This window comes from Phaseolus vulgaris, chromosome 5 (assembly GCF_051622355.1).
Source record: "Phaseolus vulgaris cultivar YP4 chromosome 5, ASM5162235v1, whole genome shotgun sequence".
NCBI lineage: Eukaryota > Viridiplantae > Streptophyta > Magnoliopsida > Fabales > Fabaceae > Phaseolus > Phaseolus vulgaris.
Genome location: NC_143502.1, coordinates 40,580,406 through 40,601,081, shown reverse-complemented (window position 1 = coordinate 40,601,081; position 20,676 = coordinate 40,580,406). Strand labels below are relative to the sequence as shown.

The following is a 20,676-nucleotide window of genomic DNA, read 5'->3' as shown; positions in this document are numbered from 1 at the left end:
TAATTAGCTATAATTACTAATAGTTAAAACTTTAGTAACTAATTAAATATCAATTTAGAGACTATTTATTAATAATATAAAATATTTTAAGTATTAATAATTTTTTTAGTATTCAAAATAATATATAATTTGATTAATATAATGACTAATTATTTATTATTTTTAAAATTTATTTTTATTTAACGATTTTTTTGTTAGTATATATTTGTTAAGAGATTAAATTTATTTCATTTGCATGTAAATTGGGATTCATATGATGCTTAGAAATGAAATACTAGATATGAAAGACTATATAAACATTTGTTTGAGAAAGTTATCTTAGTATAATAGGTCGAATCCAGTTGGTTAATACGGTGATTATAATGAGGTGAGGTTTTTCATATCTAGTATACAATGAAATGTTTTCATCTTTAGTCGATGTCGAATGTCCAACAATTATTAATCTCCATCATGAAAATAATGCTTATCTTCTTAAGCTTACTTAAAATTTTGCTTATAGTAATAAGTCTTGGTCTCTTCTCTTGAAAGCTAAAGTTCTTAAATTAGAGTACCAGTTTATAATGATTTATAGATCCTTCTCTATTTGGTCTGGAATAAACAGTTTTATGACACTATTCTTGAACATACTTCTTTTATTGTTGGTATAGGTACTTTTATTAATTTTTGGAATGATAAATGGTGTTCCACTCCTTCTTTATCAATCATTGCAGGGGTACATGATGGTTTAGGGTTTAGGGTTTTAGAATCTCATATATAGTTTCTCAATTCTGAACTGGTAGTGATTGGAGTATTCCCTTGCCATTACAACATATGTCTCATTCTTTTGAGCATATCATGATTAAGCAGGAATTGATGTTTGGTCATTAAAGATCTCACTTGTCTAATAGGTAATTTGTCTAAAAGTTCTATGCGAAATGATAAGTTTGATTCAACGTGCTTAAGTTTTTTTGTATTAATACTCGTAGTGGTAAAATTCTATCTCCTCTTCATGTTCGATGGGAGTTTCCTTCTCGAGGTTGAGTTAAAATAAACACTAATGGTGCTGTTAGAGGGTTCTCCTGGTTTTGCTACTTATGGTGGTATTTTCCGTGGGAGTATAGGAAAATTTATTGATGATTTCTATGCATTTCTCGATGTTCATATTGCTTTGGTTGTTGAGTTTTATGAAGTTATACGTGCTATTGAACAAGCTCAAAAGATGAGTTTTACTAATTTATGGTTTGAATGTGATTTTGCCTTGGTTTGTGTTGCATTTACTGATATGACTAATGTTCCTTGAATGTTTTGTAATAAGTGAAAAACTTGTCCTAACTACTATGGGAAAATCATGTTTAGGGTTTCTCACATTTTTCGTGCATGTGTTGATAAACTCGCTAACTTAGGCTTTGTTCATAGAGAGTATTTTCATTAGTATATAATAGGCTTCCATCTAGTCCTTTCTTAGAGTTCTTTATTAATAGGTGTAAATTACTTATGTATCATTTTTATTAATATATGAGTTTTGATCTAGTCCCCCATATTTTTTTGTATTTCCTTTTTTTTATTAGTACTTTTTTCATGTACTGACATATGATTGTTGTTACTTGAGATGTTAGTCTAGTTGATACGTCAAGTTTCATAATTTTTTCTTGCCTTTGTAATTCTTGTGTGGCATTTAAATAATAATTCATGACGATAACTTTTAACTATTTTTATTATTAGTTAAAATTTATTAAAATCATGAATTTAATCGAATAAAAAATGACACCTGTAGATTTTGAAACCTTTTGATAAAGTTTCCATCAATTGAGATGAATAATTAGAAATAGTATTGCATTAAAAAAAGGTAAGAAGTTATTAGCTCATTTAACCAATTAAGGCATATACCAACGTTAATTGGTTAACACTTAAAGTGAGATGTTTTAAAAAAATATAAAGAGGTCATTTATTTGAAACAATAAATTTTTCTGGTTTAAAAGATGGTATAATAAACCAACCAACTCACTCAACTTATCCTATTTGCATGCAATGATATATTGACAATTTGTTTAACTTCACAATTTGTTTAACTTCACCATTTGTTTCACTATACAATCTCTAAATTGATGATATAGAAAAAAATATTTTTATAATTTCATTTTATACTGGAACAAGATTTTTCTTTTAACTTAGTAGCAAAATGTGGACTAAATTTATTGAGTGATTTTCTTCTCTTCTCTTCTATTCTTTAGAGCTACTGATAGAAAGAAATATATTACTGGTACAAAAACATTGTATTACAAATCATATATAGCATCAAACACTAGGCCATAAAATGAACCAATGAGAGTACACTGTTTTTGGTGATGAATCCTTATATATAAATTAGCCAAAGTACAGGGTGCACACTAAATACATTTGTGTGGATAAATGGTACATGGTTTATTCAATTTTACAAAACATTGGAAATGAGATTTCCATTCTAGTTATTATTATATATACATACAAGAAATGGCAAGAAAGAAAACATGTAGTGATATACAAAGTTGTATGATGAAGGACATCCTTGGAGGATTTTAATTTGCCTGTAGAATTCTCCCACGGTTTTCATCCTCATCACCTGCAAAATGTACAAAGACATCACAGATATGATATGTAGCAGAATGGTGCACAGGTAATGTAATGATGGTGTTTTACCTTGTTGAGTTTGTGATGGCTCCTCATTCCCCAGCAATGAATTTACAGCTCCTCTCACCTTGTCCATCATGCCTGCATTACTAGAACTTCTGCTTGGACCCTGAAGTTGAGACGCAGTTCTTTCATTATCCATTCTCTCAAACCTGCTCAGTGAATAATCTTTGGTTGAAGCACCCTTTTGGGATGTGTTTTTCCCACTCATTGAAGCAGCTGAAAAGGATGAGGATTTTTGCAAGGGAGTCATAGTTCTGGTTTCATTCCCTTGTTCATATCTGTTCATCGAATTATTTCTGAGTGAAACACCCTTTTGTGCGTACTTTCCACCCAGTGAAGCAGATGAAGATGATAAATCTTGCTTTGGAGACATAGTTTTGGCATCCTCCTCATATTCAGACTTGTTCATCAAATAATTATCCATTGAAGCACCGTTTTGGGTTGTGTTCTTCCTACTCTGTGAAGCAGATAAGGAAGGTGAATTTAGCAGCCGAGATGATGAAGCAGATGCATTTTGGGAGGGCATGGTGTTGGCTGTAAGGGGATGTTTGGAAACTGCAGATTGAATTTTGGAGGATACAGAATTGGCTGCAAGCGACCCTCCAGCATAGACAGGTATCAGTTTGTCAGCTAAGGTTTCGGAGGCCTTGTTTGGAGAGGATGTTCTTGTAGTTGCTATTGTTGAATCGAGTTGAGTCATTGACTTGAGGTTGGGATTGATAGAAGCACGTGATTTTTCTCGATCTTGCTGCATTCCTAGTCTGATATTGTTGTGCAAAACATGCTTCTCAGAGATTACTGGATTTGCTCTTGGATGTTGCCTTGCATTTTCTTTGTATGCCTCAGGTGCCAGCTCTGATTCATACACTGAAAATGTAAAGTTCACACGAGTTATAACACCAAATAAGGATGAAAATGTAAAGAAGAAAGATCAAGTCCTAGTGAAAAAGAATAATGAACAAAGGGTTGAAGAGAAATTATTATATGATCGATCTTATTAACACTTTTCAACGAATTTATGATTGCATATATCATATAAGTATAAGAGAGGGCCATTTAATCTGAAACAATATAATAATTTGTTGAATGATGTGTATTAATTACTAGGAGCTCCAAGGTATTCAGGGTCTTCTTCTTCTTCCTCCTCGTCATCTTCTAACCTAGCACCCCAAGGGGGTGTGACATTCTCGTCCTCCATTCTTCTCTTGCTGAGGCTGTTGCAGAATTTCCTGGCTTTTTGCTTCACTTTGGTGAGAACTGATCTCTTCTGATAGAGGCCATGGTCTTCTTCTGCATCCTGTTGCTTCCACGGAGAGGAAGGGGAAGAGCAGTTGGAAGAGTAGGTTGGTGAGAACCTAGCAGAATCCCCTCCTGCACCTGGAATCACGGGAACTTAGAATATGATTTTGGAAGCAAATCCTTCCACTGAAATCAAACAACATAGAAAGAAAGAAAGGAGAAAAATAACAAGCATTTGATAGAGTTTATGACATGCGAAAGCATCCAACATCAACACTCAAATGCATGTTGTTTCATGGACCCTTTTGTTAGAAACTAGCTCATGTGACATAATTGAGCTGTGTCTAAAGCCATGATACATTGTTGAGTGTTGAGAACAGATTGAAGATTACCTCGGAGGACATGTTCCACGCTAGCCACGCTGGTAGGACTTCTTGCAATATCAATATGTTTGTAGGGACGTTCAGGCATTTTCTCTTCCTATTTTCCTTTGGATTTTGCAATTTGCCTCAGCTTTTTGAATGACCATGCTTTTATATTTCTTCTTCAATGGCCAACACAGAATTAAACATGGTAAAACGATTGGTTCCACGGTTCTTGCACACCAATTCTTACTTCTAAACCTCAAATTATCACTTACCTGATATAGGAAGTTGACCAGGCCAGCATCACAAAAATTGTTGGTGAAAACAACACCTTAACTCTCAAATCAAATTGATAAATTCAGAATCTTACCCTTAGGTAAAACAAATAAAAATTTCAAATAAAGATTGAATATTGAATAAACAGATTCATAAGGGTCTGCAATATTGAATCATTCTGCTGAAATTGTTGTGACATAATAACCATAATTGGTTGGTTGTGACATAAAAACTATATTATTAGTTGATGGAATTTAAATCTATTGATAGTTCTTTTATCAGTTTTTGAAATATAAAAAGTGGTGTGATTTATAAGTATTTTAAAATATATTATCTTTTTTTATAAAAAAATAATATTTTTGTAATTGTAGAATGGTGGTGAGAGAGGTAGAAGGTAGATAGTAGTAAAGGAAGGGAAAAGAAAACATAAAAAACCAAACCCATCAAAAACCCTTCTTCCTCACTCCTTTTCTCTCTCTTATCCAATCTGCCACCTTAAACTCAACAATGTCGTCCTTCGCGGCTTCTAACAAACTCAGCACCGCCATATTACCCTCACGCCGCAACAAACCCTCTCGATCTTCTTCCGTCAAATGCAACCTTTCACCTTCCAAACCCAACGATTCAAATCCCACTGCGCCTCCTCCGCCGCTTTTCAAAGCCATCGCCATCTCCTCCGCAGCCTCCATTCTCCTCCACTGCACCCCTCTCACCCCCTTCCTCTCTAACCCCCTTGCCGGTGGAGGTAACAGCGGTGGCGGCGGAGCAGGTGGAGATGGAGGATGGTTCGGCGGAAATGGAGGCGGCGGCGGAGACAACGGAGGGTTTCTTTCTAGAATGTTCGCTGCCATTGCCGACGAATCCCAGTCTCAGGAGTGGGATTCGCACGGCTTGCCCGCCAACATCGTTGTCCAGTTGAACAAAATGAGTGGGTTCAAGAAGTACAAGGTTTCCGAGATCATGTTCTTCGATCGGAACAGGAAAGTTAGAGTGGGCTCCGAGGATTCGTTCTTCGAGATGGTTTCGCTGAGGCCTGGTGGGGTTTACACGAAGGCGCAGCTTCAGAAGGAGTTAGAGACTCTCGCAACTTCCGGCATGTTTGAGAAGGTTGATTTGGAGGGTAAAACCAACCCTGATGGGTCAATTGGGGTTACCATTTCGTTCAGCGAGAGTACGTGGCAGTCTGCGGATGGGTTTCGCTGCATAAATGTGGGGTTGATGCAGCAGACAAAGCCTGTTGAGATGGATTCGGATATGACTGATAAGGAGAGGTTGGAGTACTATTTGAGTCAGGAGAGGGAATACAAGAGGAGAATCGATAGGGCGAGGCCGTGCCTCTTGCCGAGGTATGTGCACGATGAGATTCTTGACATGCTCAAGAGACAAGGCATGGTCAGTGCTAGGTTGCTGCAAAGGATCAGGGACCGAGTGCAAAAATGGTACCATGATGAAGGTTATGCCTGTGCTCAGGTGGTTAATTTTGGGAATCTTAACACCAAGGAAGTTGTTTGTGAGGTTGTTGAAGGGGATATCACCAAATTGGATATTCAGTTCCAGGATAAGCTTGGCAATGTTGTTGAAGGGAACACTCAAGTGCCAGTGATACAAAGAGAGCTTCCTCGGCAGGTATATATTGTAGGGTACAAGTATCTTGTGTTGTATTGGGGTTTTCTGGTTAATTAGGGTAGGTCATGAATGTCTGTTATCTTTGCGATTGATGTGTTTAGTGTGATCAGGAGCTACTTTACACGATTATTTTCTTGTATAGGATATATAGTGTTGGAGATTTCACTTCAACTAATTATATACCAATTTAAAGTGTATAGGTAGGATACAATCTTCACCTTAAAAACAGGTTTTGTGAGATTGAAATAGACCTAAACCCAAATTCTAAGATGGTATATAAAATCTATCCTAGCTATTGTTGGTGGGCCTATCGAGCTGTTAATCCTCAACTTGAAGGGGGTGTTGGAAATTTCACGCTGACTAGCCATATAACTAAATTAAAGTATATAAGTGGGATGGGCCCTTACTTTGTGAGATTGAGTTTTAAACCCAAATTCTAGTAGTTACTGTGTTATGTGATTACCAGTGTTTTCTGAGATTATTCTTTCTATTTGGTTTTGTGTTGTTTTATCTGTTCTTGGTTTGTGTTGCTAACTTGATGGATGTTTTTGCGTTGGATTAACAGCTACGCCAAGGTTTCACTTTCAACATTGAAGCAGGGAAGCAAGCTTTAAGAAATGTGAACTCCCTTGCTTTGTTTTCAAATATTGAGGTGAATCCAAGGCCTGATGAGAAAAATGAAGGAGGTATAATTGTTGAAATTAAGCTAAAGGAGTTAGAACAGAAGTCAGCTGAAGTCAGTACTGAGTGGAGTATTGTCCCAGGACGAGGAGGGCATCCCACCCTGGTATTTATTTCTGTCAAAAAATATCAATTCTCTTTAACAACTGATGAACTATTTGTGTCCAATTAATTTTGTTTATTTTCTATTCAAATTTGTGTAGGCTTCGCTTCAGCCAGGTGGTACTGTTAGTTTTGAACATCGGAATCTGCAAGGACTGAATAGATCTGTTAATGGTTCTATAACAACTAGCAACTTCTTGAATCCTCAGGTAGGTATCCTTGAGGCAGTCCTATGAGTTTCTTAATTGGATTCTGCCAATACTTGTCTTAGTGATGTTGGCATTAGTATCACAATATGCTCCATTTATTCTGCTTCAGGATGATCTTGCATTTAAGCTAGAGTATGTGCATCCATATTTGGATGGTGTGTACTATTCACGTAACCGCACTCTCCGTGTAAGCTGCTTCAATAGCCGAAAGCTGAGTCCTGTGTTCACCGGGGGACCTGGTGTGGATGAAGTGCCCCCAATTTGGGTTGATCGTACTGGAGTTAAAGCTAATATCACAGAGGTAATTTCACTGGTTCTTTTTAATTATATGCACTTTGGGTTGGCCATTTGGGCCAGTGGTAATTTTTAATTAATTATATTTTGTTGTGTGCCTTGCAGAATTTCACACGTCAGAGTAAATTCACGTATGGACTTGTAATGGAAGAGATAACAACAAGAGATGAAAGTAGTCATATATGTTCAAATGGTCAAAGAGTATTACCTAGTGGAGGAATTAGTGCTGATGGACCTCCAACAACTCTCAGTGGTACTGGCATTGATCGCATGGCATTTTTACAGGCAAATATCACACGCGATAACACACGTTTTGTTAATGGAACTGTTGTTGGAGACAGAAATATGTTCCAGGTGACTCTCTACACTCAGTGCCTTTGTAATTATGCGCATACATCACAGCGTCCTATCAGTTTTGTAATTTTCGGAAACTTACAGTTATTTTTCTTACTTTATAGAAAACGTGATTTATATTGATCCAACCATTAAATTATAACTGTATATTACCTTGGGTGTCTGTCAAATTGTCAAAATTAGACAATTTTAAGTATTGAGGGCTCAGGTGGATCTTGTTTTTTTGGTTTTAAAAGTATATATTGTGTCAAATTAAGGTATATCAGTGGAGTATTAAATAACTTTAAATTAATGTAATATTTTTTTGTATGATTTATTTTTTTCTATCCAATTGTAGACTTGAGATAAAATTATCCAATAAAAAGTTATTAAATTAGTTGACCCCTTCCCATTTATATATGTGTGTGAATATGCTCTTGGCATTTTGTTTTTGCCAAGATTAAGCTTGACTCTTGGTGGGGAAAAGGATGGCGGAGCGTATAATTTTATGTAGGTGCCATAGTGTGTGTAAATGTGTTTCAAAACATTTTAGATTACATATTTTCTATTGTGTAAGTATGATTTGGCCTCTGTAAATTATTCCCTTTGGCCTTGGTAACACCACACTACACTGACACATTCATGGAAACGAATCTACGTATCATGGGTGCAAATGAAATGACTTTTTTTAGTTGCTCTTCTTTGTACCTCTTTTTGTTTTTATGTATTTATATTTTTTTGATTGTTGACTTAATTTATTATGTGTCTGGTAGTGCTGTTTTTCATTGACCATTGGGTAAACTTGTCTTGCTAGGAACGAGTGAAAGAACAGATGGGTTAAGGATGTTCCAAGTTTTTCTTAAGTATAGCTAATCTATGCTAACATGTTAGAGGATCATATCGAGGCTATGGTTATTAGGGGGCTTTTTTTTCTTGAAAACATTTTTTTTACCAACAACCAAGCCTTATCCCCATAGTTTGGTGTTGGATTTGTGGATAAATCAATGCCATTGAGTCCATCCATAACACATGTTCAGCCAAACCTTCTAGTGCAAGCCCGCGAAACTTGATGTACCTTTAAGGACAAGATTGGTGCTTTCTGAATTTCTGGATTTTGAATATGTTATGGCTGTTTTCTGATAATGCATTGTTAAACATATGCAAACTGCAGGTTGATCAAGGCCTTGGCATTGGCAGTCAATTCCCGTTTTTTAATCGTCACCAGCTAACTGTGACACGATTTGTCCAGTTGATGTCTGTGGAGGAAGGGGCTGGTAAACCACCACCACCAGTTCTTGTCCTCCATGGCCATTATGGTGGTTGTGTTGGTGATCTCCCCAGCTATGATGCCTTTACTCTCGGGGGTCCCTATTCTGTAAGGGGATACAACATGGGTGAGATTGGAGCGGCTAGAAACATCCTCGAGGTAGGAACGAGAAGAATGAACGCAATTTATGATTATCAATGTTGATTTTAGTTTTGTTAATAATCTATATACTATCCAGTACTTGGAGATTATGTTTAACCATCTGATTTGTTTATTTCTGCAGCTTGCAGCAGAGTTACGGATCCCTATTAAAAGTACGCATGTGTATGCATTTGCAGAACACGGCAACGATCTGGGGAGTTCAAAGGGTGTGAAAGGGAATCCTACAGAAGTTTATAGGCGACTTGGTCATGGGTCATCTTATGGTCTTGGTGTGAAACTTGGTCTAGTGAGAGCAGAATATGCTGTTGATCACAACTCAGGAACTGGTGCATTATTTTTCCGTTTCGGAGAGAGGTTCTGAGGTGCAAATTAGTGACATTAGTATATTGCACAGCCGGCTTTCTTCCTTTGGTTAGTAGTGGTGGGGTTTGGAGGTTATAGATACTCAGAAGTTACGTGTACTAGACCAGTAGACTTGGTGTTTTTGTTTGTTTTCCGTAAAATTGGTAGAGGGTTCTGTCAAATTATTACCATGGTGATATCTGTTATGGGTTGGATTTTATTTTTGCGGCTAGTCATCAATGCACAGTCCGTGAGAAAAAAATGGATCCTTATATTCTCTTAAATAAATATTATCTCTGTTAAATATGATTGGCAAGTTATATTTGAGGGTTTTTCTTGTGGTTTTAACTTTTAATCCCAGTTTACAAAAAAATGTTGATTTTTTATTTGTATTATATTTAAATTTTAGTTGAAGCAGGATAGATGCATGAATAGTTTTATTATTTTCAAACAATGTTCTGTCCATAAACAAATGGAGTATGATTTGTTATAAAAACCTTATGACTTTTAATCATTCTTAATAATTTTCTTTATATGTTTTTTTCGTCAATTTCTAGTGGTACCAATCTTCTTCATTGGGCTGTTTACAAATCTTTTCCACGAGTGCCCGAACTATTTAACATGAAATCTTAAAACTGGTCTTATTCCAACTCTTTGTAATAGTTTCACTTCTTATCTAATACGTCTGTACATTAAACCCAAAAGTCTAATCTGGTCTGTTCTTCACATCAATATGGAAATATATCAGTAGGATAAATTGGTTGTTTATTTAGTTCAAACCAGTAAGATCACGGTTTATAAACCTATTACGAATTATTAGCATCAGAATGCTTGCTATATATATAGAAAAAGAAATGAAGCTAACGAGAATCCAGAATCCTTCACTTTTCTCTGGGTTGGTAAATGTTATTGTTTTTAAATATCCAAATAGTTTGTCAATGTTGCATGTTCGTCGTGCTCCGTCAAAATATTTTAGTTTACAAACCAAATTTATTTAATAATCCCTTTACATTTCTCTCGGTTTCACCTATACAAAGTACATCCATGATTGATCTTTTGGTGTTGTTATGTTTCCTCTACCCACCCAACTAACAATGAAACTAGAGAGAAATAAATAAACAATGGCGAACAACATATGCTCAGCAAGAATACCATTAAAACAGTGGAGGCCCTGGTGTTACACAGTCAATCTGGTGTTTGAAGTTCCCAATGGCCACCAGAGATATGGCTTTACATAATAAAGCCCTTGTCTTGTGCCAAGAATGAGAGGCAATGAATTTTGGCTTCTGTTCTTCAACCAAATGGAGGAACCTAATCCATTATGCTACAAGCCTAATTCTTTTTTCAACTGATTCAGAGTGGCTTCTATTTCATCGAGGTTATCCTCAACACTTTTGTTTCCCTTGCTGGCTTCACTTGAATTACTACTATTGCTTGGTGTCTCCCTCCCAGAAAAGTTGGAGGCATTTCCTCCATAAGGTGTCTTGTAATCATTTTTATCTGTAATATTGAGTTCTTTCTCAAGGAACTCAACAAATTCTTCTCCTATTTCCTGAAAGGAAAAATTTAAAATTTTATGATCCCCATTTAGGCCTTGTTCCCATGGCTCATGTACGCACATTATAATTAAAAAATAAACAGATGAAGATGTAAATAGGAAGTCTCACCGCCAATTCCTCCCATAGACTCTTTGGCTTTCCTTGTGAAGCAGCGTTTGCTTCCCAATTCCTGAATTCTTCTTGAAGATCCTTAAAGAAGTCCTCTGTAAAAACAAAATGGGACAGGTCTCAAACACTAAAGAGAAGGAAATTACAAAATTATGTTGCAATATACTGTAGACATACATCCCTTTTCCCTTGTTGATAGATTTATATGGGGCAATCAATGCCCTGGAGAACTTGTAATGAATACAGGCTAAACTTAGGGTCAACATGATCCATGATGTCTACCAGAGAGTATATATCTACCTATTGTTATTTGAACATCCCTCAAAAAATTACCTGCATCATTAGTATGTAGGACTATAAGAAGATTAAACCAAAAAGTAATTAACTTGATAAAATGACAGGACAAAAAGCACATAAAAAATGAGTACTATATTTGTTTAAAAGTCTTTTTAATACCTACAAGAATTTGCTTTCTGTTGACTCCTCATTTATGGAAATGTGTAAGGTGTGGTTTCCATTTCCATAAACAATGGACCAAAAAGAGACAATTTTGTATATAACACAAGGACCACACTTGGCACATTTCCAAAAATGAGACCAAAAGGAGACCATTATCGCAAGACAGTTTTAGAGGGAAAATCAGCATTAGAGTTTTGATGAGTGTTTTGAAAAATTATCTCAGACAATTAAAGGGGAAAATTAGTATGAGAAGAGTGTGCAAGAATGAAAAGAAAACATAGAGCGCTGTGTGCTTAAAGTTTTAACTAGCATACATCTTGTATAACCAGAAAAAAAAAAAATCTCAATAGTACCTTCGTTAAAGTAAATACACTCTAGAAAACGAGAACATAATCAACCATGATCCAATATGCATCCTGGCAATATTTAACTGCAGAAAATTTAACAATGGTCTAATGACTACTAACTTTCCCGATATCTTTCAGTTGAGCAGTTTCTAAGTCAGAACTCTTTATGAGCCAAAAGCACTAAGCCACTTGTCATTCTTATAGAATAGTTAAGACGTACTTAAATGATCTTATAACTTCTTTTTGGATTTGTTTAGGCACTTAGTCTTATGGTTCTTGCTCGGGTAGTATTAGTGATCACTAATCAATGTAATTAATAATATAAATAGGAGGGTCAGATTAATGCATCATTCACAACATTAACTACTACCAGTAACACATTTCACTTTGGTACTTAGAGCTGTCATTTTCCTTTTCACTCTTATCTAATCCTAAATCTACAATCCTTTGATATGGTATTGAAACCGTATCATTCAACTTGAGATTATCTCCTTTCTGCTATTTTCATAAAAAGGAAAAAGATTGCAGATGTGCAAAAGCAGTAATATTAATAAACATGAAGAACGTATTCAAAAGTAAAGTCTTCTAGATAGATATTCAAACAAGATTGATTTGATCATCAATCTTTACCTAGTCCATAAAATTCTTCTTCAGGTTGTGCATTCCTAGTTTGGCTTCCTTGAGAAAAATCATAACCTCGACTTCCAGAATCATATCTTTTGCGAGAACTGGAATTTAGCAATGTATTGTATGCATGTTTTATCCTCATAAATTTCTCCTGTGCCTTCTCCTGTGAAAAAAAAAAAAACTCTAACATACATAAGTAAGCACTAAAGACTCCAATCTTCCAGGGGTTAATTATTAATACACAAAAGAGAGGTAATTCCTTTTCGTCCCAACTCTCTATCATAGCCTATCGAAATAGCAAGAGGAGAAAATCAGAAGAGAAAGATAAAATCTTTCATTCCTTGATTTCCCTCTGTAACAGGGATCTAATATATATATATAGTTTGTTGTGCCTAACCAACAATAAAGAAAAAAAGACAAATTTGCATACATCAGTGCTCCTTATTTGCTACCCATTTTATCCTTACGCTTATCCTCATTAATTACATAATCTTCCATCCAATTGGGCTTCTCATAAATAACCTTGTTTGTTATGGTACTGTTCATCTTCTTCATGGATTGAATCCGTGCCTTCTTGGGTCCCCTCCACATGAATCATATAAAAAACACAGAACCTAAATCTATCCAAAGTGAAGAATTCAGCTTGGAACGAGGATCCCCCACCCCAGAAGCTAAACATTAGAAAAAATTCAAATCGATTAACATCCTGATGAAGGTAAAAACCCTAATTGTCAAAAGCTTCCCCAAATTACAAGCAATGTCTATGTTTCTTTATCACAGATAATATGGGGGAAAATATCTACTTTTGCAGTTAACTTTCGATACTAAACAGAATAACAAACCAACAATTGTCAAATCTCTTGATCTCTGACCTGCTTATTTACCTTAACATTTTCAAAACTAATTTTCAAATCCACCCCTATTGAGAGAACAACAACACTAATCAGGGTTAAACAAAATAATCACCTCTTTATTGACATCAGGATGATACTTAAGAGCTAGTTTCCGATACGCCCTTTTGATTTCGTGGGCAGTTGCAGATGGAGACACACCCAAAACTTCGTACGGAGACTCGCCACGCCTTGCTCTCACCACCATGATTCTTTTGCCCCATCTTTCTTTCTTCTGGTGCTTCCACTGTGAACGGTGAAAACGATTTGCATAGCTAATTTTAGAAGTGGGTATGCAAAAAGTTGATGGAAGAGATCTGAGAGAAAGGTGAGTGTTGGCAAAACAAAGAAAGGTGTTCGCAGTGAGAGGGAGAGTTGTTGTCATTCCATGCATCTTATCTCCAAAGCTTTGTTCTCTCATCCCTTTGACTCTCATTCATAGGATTCTTCAAATCAACCTTTTCAACACCAACATCACTCCCTTATCACCCAATGCCCCAAACTTTTGATTCAAACTTCTTTTAACTTCCTTAACCACCCACAACATAAAATCAAAATTAAATCCTCATTCTTAATTTGTTTAGAAAATAAATTTTAGATGAAAAATAATAAATTTAAAATAATTTTATGATCTCATTTTGGCCTTTAAATTACTTATTATTCAACCTATTTTTATGCATGGGTGATACATCAAACAAGATCCATTTAAAAGTTAAAAATATCAACAATTAACAATTCAAATTATTTTGTAAAATTCATCAATCATCTACAATATGTTCTTGTGTTCGTTTTGAAAACGAATATAATACATTTACATATGCCTGTGCCCTTATGAATTAACCGTCTTTAAAAATAAAATCCAACGATATGCATTTAATCCACACCACATATCAGTATTTTTAACAATAATTTGTAAATATCCCATTATATTTAAAATTGATTGAAGAAATGTAAGGACTAATAAAAAATAATTAAAAATATCAAGTAGGCAACTAATCAAAGACAAACTATTAGATTAATTTGATATAAAAATCTACAAGGCATATTATATAATGAATAAAAATACATAATTATATGGAAAAATAAATATGAAAAATTTGTGACGTAAAAAATAAAAATATAAGAACATGTTATCACCCTTTATAAATTGGAATTTGAAATATTTCTTAATAACTTACTCGAGCATTTAATTTTATAGGGAAATTTATTTCTTATGTTATATACAAAAACTGATTCTTGAGTGGATATTAAACTTACTAAACAAAATTCTAATATATTTTATTTTGTGAATAATAAACAAAACTTTGGCAATTGCTTCCTGCACCATATCACTGCAATCACTGCACTCAATACGATAATACCCTTAAAAAAAATAGGAACAGATAAAGTTACATTCTGAACCTCTTTTTTGGAACACAATAATCTCTTCTGTATAAATTTTTCCGGTGTGATTTTGATTTTTTTTTCTGGATTTTTATATTAGCACACAAAATTCTCTTCTGAATCTATTTTTTCAGAATGTATTATTTTCAATTCTAGATTTTTATTTCCGAAATAAATAATATTTTTGGAATTTTTAAAATTATGTTGGGTGCAGGTTTAGGAGTGTTGGTGCAGGAAACATTTGCCCAAAACTTTTACAGGTTGTTACATTTATAGATGGGCTTTCATATTTTGGGCCTAAACTTGGGTATAACCTGCTACAAGCGATTTCTTCACGTAACTCCATAAAAGAAGTGGAATTATAATTTTATCCTCTTTTTCATTGAACACCGCACCTCCAACTTCCACCGCCTTTCCAACTTCCACCTCCAGCGTTGTCATTGTCACAGCACCTTCCACATCTAACGTTGTCTTTGTATCAGCCTTTTACCTTCATCGTCTAAGTAGAAAAAAAATCGTATTTCAGATTCTAAAATTCGAAATACTATGTATTTTGAGTTTTATAATTCTAAATAAAATATATTTTAAATTGTATAATTTGAAATATAATGTATTTTCATTCAAAAATTTGAAACATATTGTGGAATGATTTTTGTCTTCTAGATTTTCTATTTTGGAAACACTCTTTGCTTACGGAATGAAAATATTTTTTCTTATGAAACCCCTATTCCAGAATCACATAAAATTATGAAAGGATAATTTCGGTATTTTAGAGAATGTAGGGGTGCAGAAAGAAAATCCCAACAAAAAAAGACAAGTATAAGTTAATGGGCCCATAACAAACCAAGCTTATATGAGAGAAAGCAGAGAGAGTAGTATTAGAAGATCCAAAATGGCGTTGGAGAAGTTGTTGGAGCAATATTGAGAAAGTGGTGCCACGTATGATAAAGAAAAGTGATTGTAAGCTGAGGCTGTGGTGAGGATTGCAGCAATGGCCACTGGTTTTGCATTTTCCTTAATCTCATCTTCCCCACACACTGCTACTTTCCTCTCTTCTTCTTCTTCTTCTTCTTCTTCTCTGCACTCATATCTCCCTCTCAGAACAACCACTCTTCCATCTCTCTCATCCACCTCCCCCATCACAACCCCATTCAAAAAATCCATCCTTTTCCACAACCCACTCCGACCCATTATTCTCCCTCCTCCTGCCGCAGCCGAAGATGTTATCTCTACGGCAGAAACCGCGGCGGATGCTGTGGAGAAGTTGTACCCAACCACCGATAAAGGGGTGGCCACAGTCGTCTCCGCTCTTTTCTTTTTGGCTTTCCTTGGCCTATCCGCCATCACCATTGGGGTAAGTAAAATTTCTGTAGAACAAAAAAAGACCCTAATTTGTTTGAAGTGAGGTAGTTATGTTCTGAAATCTGAAAGAGTGTATTGTGTGTTGTGTTGCATTGCAGGTAATTTACTTAGCAGTGGTGGATTTCCTGCAAAAGAGAGAAAAAGAGAAGTTTGAGAAAGAAGAAGCGAGTAAGAAGGGGAAGAAGAAGAAAAAGAAAGTGGTGGGAAGAGCCAGAGCTGGACCAAGAGGATTTGGGCAAAAGTTTGTTGAAGAAGAGAAGGATGATTAGGATAAGATACCAAACACCACACAGTGAAAACCATTTCAGGTCATCTTTCATTGCATTCACTTTCACCTTTTTAAGTCTTCACACTGTGATTTTCAGTTCCAAAACAAACATGTTTTGACTGCGGATAGAGTAATTTACGTTGTTGTCGGGATTAGTTAAAGAAATTCATTGCAACATGCCTTTTGAGGAAGTGTTGGATTGGATTGGCCTTTCATTTGTCCTCTTTGTTCATTATTGACTTTTATTATAATTTAATTTGATGAGGATAAGTAGTGGATACTATTTTATTTATTTATTTTATGAAACGAGCATGTAGAAATTTACCTTCTGCCAAATTATAACATGTAGAATGGGGAACTTTGAGCTTTTTTTTAATGGAGGGTGGGGATATAATGTTTTGAAAAAAATAAAAATCTGCACCTTTTGCCGAAGGGTATTTTGGAATTAAAAGACTTATGGAGGTGTAGGAAGAAAATATGGAGGTTGAGGAAGAAATTGCATAAGTTGTTTCTGTAACAGGGACCAATTGATTTGGGCTTTGAAACACAAAAGGTGTTTTTCCAACTGAGAAAGTTGCATAGTAGACACCATCAAAACATTTTCTTGTTTATCATTCTTTTCTAGATAAAAAATCATTAAAGTTTTGAAAGCAAGTGATGCCATATCCTAATTCTATTATTACATGACAAATAATAAATTAAAAAAAGGTTTAGTTAGAAATATAAAACTTTTATATAAGGTGTAGTTTGTCACTGTATATTCTTTATAAAAACAAAGAATGTATGTTAACATGCTTTTATAAGATTTGTCAATATATATTCAATTATTTTTTAAAAAAGATAGGACAATTTTGTTTTTTATAAAAGCTTTTAAAATTGGTTGTAACATTGTTTTACAAACTATGTTTTACTATATTGTTACTATAAATTGTTTTATACCTTTTTATTTTTAATGTATTGTTTATAGTTATTAAGGTTAACTTTTAATCGAGCTAACTCAACATAAATATTTTAGAAAAACTTAAACAAAATAACAGGATCAAAATAAAATAAAATTACAAGATCCAAAAGTAAGAAGAAAGATCCAAAAGTAAGAAGAAAGAAAACTACAGAGAGCAAAAATAAAATATGACTATATTGCAAAAGCTAGAGACGTAATGAAGTATTCAATTCACTTTTAATAAATTATTATATATATAGCAGTTATTATAATATTGAGAACATACTATGTACATTTGTTTCAATAAATTATACTCTAATGATTTAAATTTTTTAGAGCAAACAACTAATTTAATCCTTCAAAGACTCGTTTACAATTAACTTAAATATTAATTTTTTTAACATTGAAAATGTATTAAAAAAAATCTTAATTTGATTTATATAATAAACCAATGGAATGAATATCTTGATGTCATTCGACTGATTTAATTAATATCATGAAATTTTTTATCCCAGATTAACACAACTTAAAAAACACTAAACAGCAGTTTAATTTACTATTATTAAAAAATATGACTAATTACTGGTTTAAAAATAAATTATCTCACATAAAACAAAGTGAGGGACAGGGACCGGGAGAGATTTTAAAATTATCAGTTAAATGTTGTTAAATGTTTGTAGCATAAAATTATGAAATAGACTTAAATCTTTTCTTCATTTCATTTAATGTAAATTTGAATCAAATATAGGTAGACTAGTAATAGTTACAGTGATTATATCTAAGGATAATTATTTATTTATAATGTTCTTCAGTGAATTTTTACTTTTGTTTATGAAGATGTCCCATATTCATCTTAACCTTAAACTTATTGTACCCTAAACAACATAAAAGTGATCATTATTATTTATAAAAAAAAATATGTATTTTTTATAACAATAAAAAAGTTAGGTTAAAAATAATATGAAGAATATAATCAAAACATATATTGCATATAATAATAATAATAGTAGTTGAAAACTTTTTACATAACTTTACACATGTTAATGTTGTGATTTAGTTCTGACACTCTTCTTAAATAACGTGTCCGTATCGGATACCGACACTCGTACGATATTCATAGGATATGTATATGTGAGGTGTTCAATTCAAAAAATATTTATTGAATTTCTGACAATTTTAACATGAATCTAACACAATTTTAAAAAAAGAAATACATTAATTTTCTAAAAACTTAAACTTATTTATAAATTTTTATTATAATTATAAAATTAAAAAACAAATCATTTTGAATCAGTCATAAAAAAACATTTTTTTATTAAAAAAAATTAAAATATACTTATTATACATGATGAATTTATATAATTCATAATTATATAATATATAAATTTATATTTCTATGTTGTATATATTAGTTATATATATCTGTGATATTGTATTTGTAATGTGTGTTATATAGATGGTGATATCAAAAACTTTGTTAAGAGTCATTATTGTACTAGATTAGTTTTCCACTCAATAAATTAAAGAAAAAAATTAACGTAACCGAAAAATAATAATAACTTGTGAACTTCAAATTTAAATACACAAAAGTAGAAAAGATAACATTTTATGTGACACATTATAAGATTATAATAAATAGTAAACTTTAAATTGAAATTTATTATGCTATTTAAATTGGTGAGGTGTGGCTGCAGTGATACAGAATAGACCGAGCGGTTATATTGACATATATTCATAGGTTTCATCTCATGAGATCAAAATATTAGGTTGTTTTGTTTTATCATGTTTGGTGAGATTAGTTATTGTGGATGCAATGAACATGTGGCTAAACCATTAATGGTTTTACGCATTCTATGAATATGTAAAATTAATATATCAGAAATTTAGAAAGTGGCAAAAAACAACTACTTTTTAATTTAAAATATATTGATACGTCACAATGACATTGACTTAAATTAAAAGTATAAATAAATGATAATTTTGTTTTTCAAATTATCTACAACAAATTCCATGATTACAGAATATGATAATAAAATGTTTAAGCTGAATTAGTCCCCTTAAAAAAATATATAGAAGACCATTGGATTGCTGAAAATAGTGAAATGAGAATCTAAGAAAGTGGCTATTTAATATTCGAGTCCACAGGTTTAGTCCGCTGATTAAAAGAGAATCAAAAATTAATTTACATCTTAATATAATAATAACCTTTGTACATTAATCCTTAACGTTAATTATATTTAAAAAAATGCATTATTGTATTATAATCGCCCTTGTACACAATGATCTAGAATAAAACCTTGCTTGAAGTGGTCAATGATTTACTCAACACGTGTAACTTCGCTCTGGAAATTAATATTAAGATCAATAAGAGACAGAGTTAATCATATTGATTTGTTCTAAAATTTTGAATTACTTCAAAAAATTCAAATATAAATAATAATAATAATATCATTATTATTTAAAAAATCTCGTTCAGTTTATTATTAGTAAATATTAGAATTTTCATTATTCGTTATTAATTTTGCGTCGTTTTTACTTAGTCCACATGTGTCGTTGACTTTTATTTGAAACGGTGAAGAATTTTGATACTAAACGCAACCGAAAACGCTTCATAACATCAAATTAAGAGTAAAATAGTTGAGAAAAGTATCAAAGTAAATGAGAAATGTAAACGTTAAAGTATAAAAATCATTATAAGTATTTAAAAAAGTAAAATTGATTATATATGATTATAGTTGAGAAAATTGATAGTGTATTAGTATATATTATGATTATTATTGTTGTGATTGGCATGTTAAGAAAAATAATTTGATTGTTAGCGAGAGAATGAGTGCATGAATGAAGGTGAATTATGGAAATGAAGTTGATGAGTTTGTTTGGTGTAAAGTAATCACCTAACTAATCATTTCACATTCACTATTTTCAGAACCAAAATGCAAAATCCAAAATCAAATTCGGCTTCTCTTCTAAATGTTTTTTAAAATCTCAGAGATAATATTAAATAAAAACAAATACTATGGTATATGTAAAAGAATAAAATAAAATAAAATAAAATATTTAGCATGTGATAAAAGGATCGAGAATTATGTTTCCGTGAGTGAGTGGCTTAGGTTGGTGCCCCTCACGGTCTTGTCAGCTCTGACGCCTACTTCAATAATGAATTAATATATTTATTTTAATTATTTTTA

General features: G+C 33.1%; 4 protein-coding genes across 6 annotated transcripts; 2 read left to right on the top strand and 2 right to left on the bottom strand.

The window, feature by feature from the left end:
• Window positions 1–2,236: 2,236 nt before the first annotated feature.
• Window positions 2,237–4,474, bottom strand: LOC137817024 (uncharacterized). Its single transcript, XM_068620232.2, has 4 exons — window positions 4,281–4,474; window positions 3,754–4,026; window positions 2,656–3,516; window positions 2,237–2,578 (listed from the first exon to the last, which is right to left on the bottom strand). Exons 1-4 carry the CDS (start codon window positions 4,357–4,359, stop codon window positions 2,535–2,537), a joined length of 1,257 nt encoding a protein of 418 aa, XP_068476333.2. The 5' UTR covers window positions 4,360–4,474; the 3' UTR covers window positions 2,237–2,534.
• A 429-nt stretch (window positions 4,475–4,903) lies between these two features.
• TOC75-III (translocon at the outer envelope membrane of chloroplasts 75-III) lies at window positions 4,904–9,872 on the top strand. Its single transcript, XM_068620231.2, has 7 exons — window positions 4,904–6,155; window positions 6,721–6,942; window positions 7,040–7,147; window positions 7,257–7,448; window positions 7,547–7,795; window positions 8,946–9,200; window positions 9,325–9,872. Exons 1-7 carry the CDS (start codon window positions 5,037–5,039, stop codon window positions 9,562–9,564), a joined length of 2,385 nt encoding a protein of 794 aa, XP_068476332.2. The 5' UTR covers window positions 4,904–5,036; the 3' UTR covers window positions 9,565–9,872.
• A 534-nt stretch (window positions 9,873–10,406) lies between these two features.
• On the bottom strand, window positions 10,407–14,062 carry LOC137817021 (Chaperone DnaJ-domain superfamily protein). Of its 3 annotated transcripts, none has more exons than XR_016521031.1 (5): window positions 13,612–14,062; window positions 12,649–12,808; window positions 11,390–11,545; window positions 11,213–11,307; window positions 10,407–11,097 (listed from the first exon to the last, which is right to left on the bottom strand). XR_016521031.1 is itself a non-coding variant. In XM_068620229.2 (5 exons), the coding sequence occupies exons 1-5, from the start codon at window positions 13,969–13,971 to the stop codon at window positions 10,870–10,872; spliced, it is 876 nt and encodes a 291-aa protein (XP_068476330.2). In that variant the 5' UTR covers window positions 13,972–14,062; the 3' UTR covers window positions 10,407–10,869. The 3 variants fall into 3 exon arrangements, 2 of the variants coding, with proteins under 2 accessions (XP_068476330.2, XP_068476331.2); XM_068620229.2 differs by having other exon boundaries at window positions 11,513–11,545; XM_068620230.2 differs by lacking the exon at window positions 11,390–11,545.
• A 1,709-nt stretch (window positions 14,063–15,771) lies between these two features.
• On the top strand, window positions 15,772–16,818 carry LOC137817060 (uncharacterized). Its single transcript, XM_068620285.2, has 2 exons — window positions 15,772–16,272; window positions 16,379–16,818. Exons 1-2 carry the CDS (start codon window positions 15,910–15,912, stop codon window positions 16,547–16,549), a joined length of 534 nt encoding a protein of 177 aa, XP_068476386.2. The 5' UTR covers window positions 15,772–15,909; the 3' UTR covers window positions 16,550–16,818.
• Window positions 16,819–20,676: the final 3,858 nt, after the last annotated feature.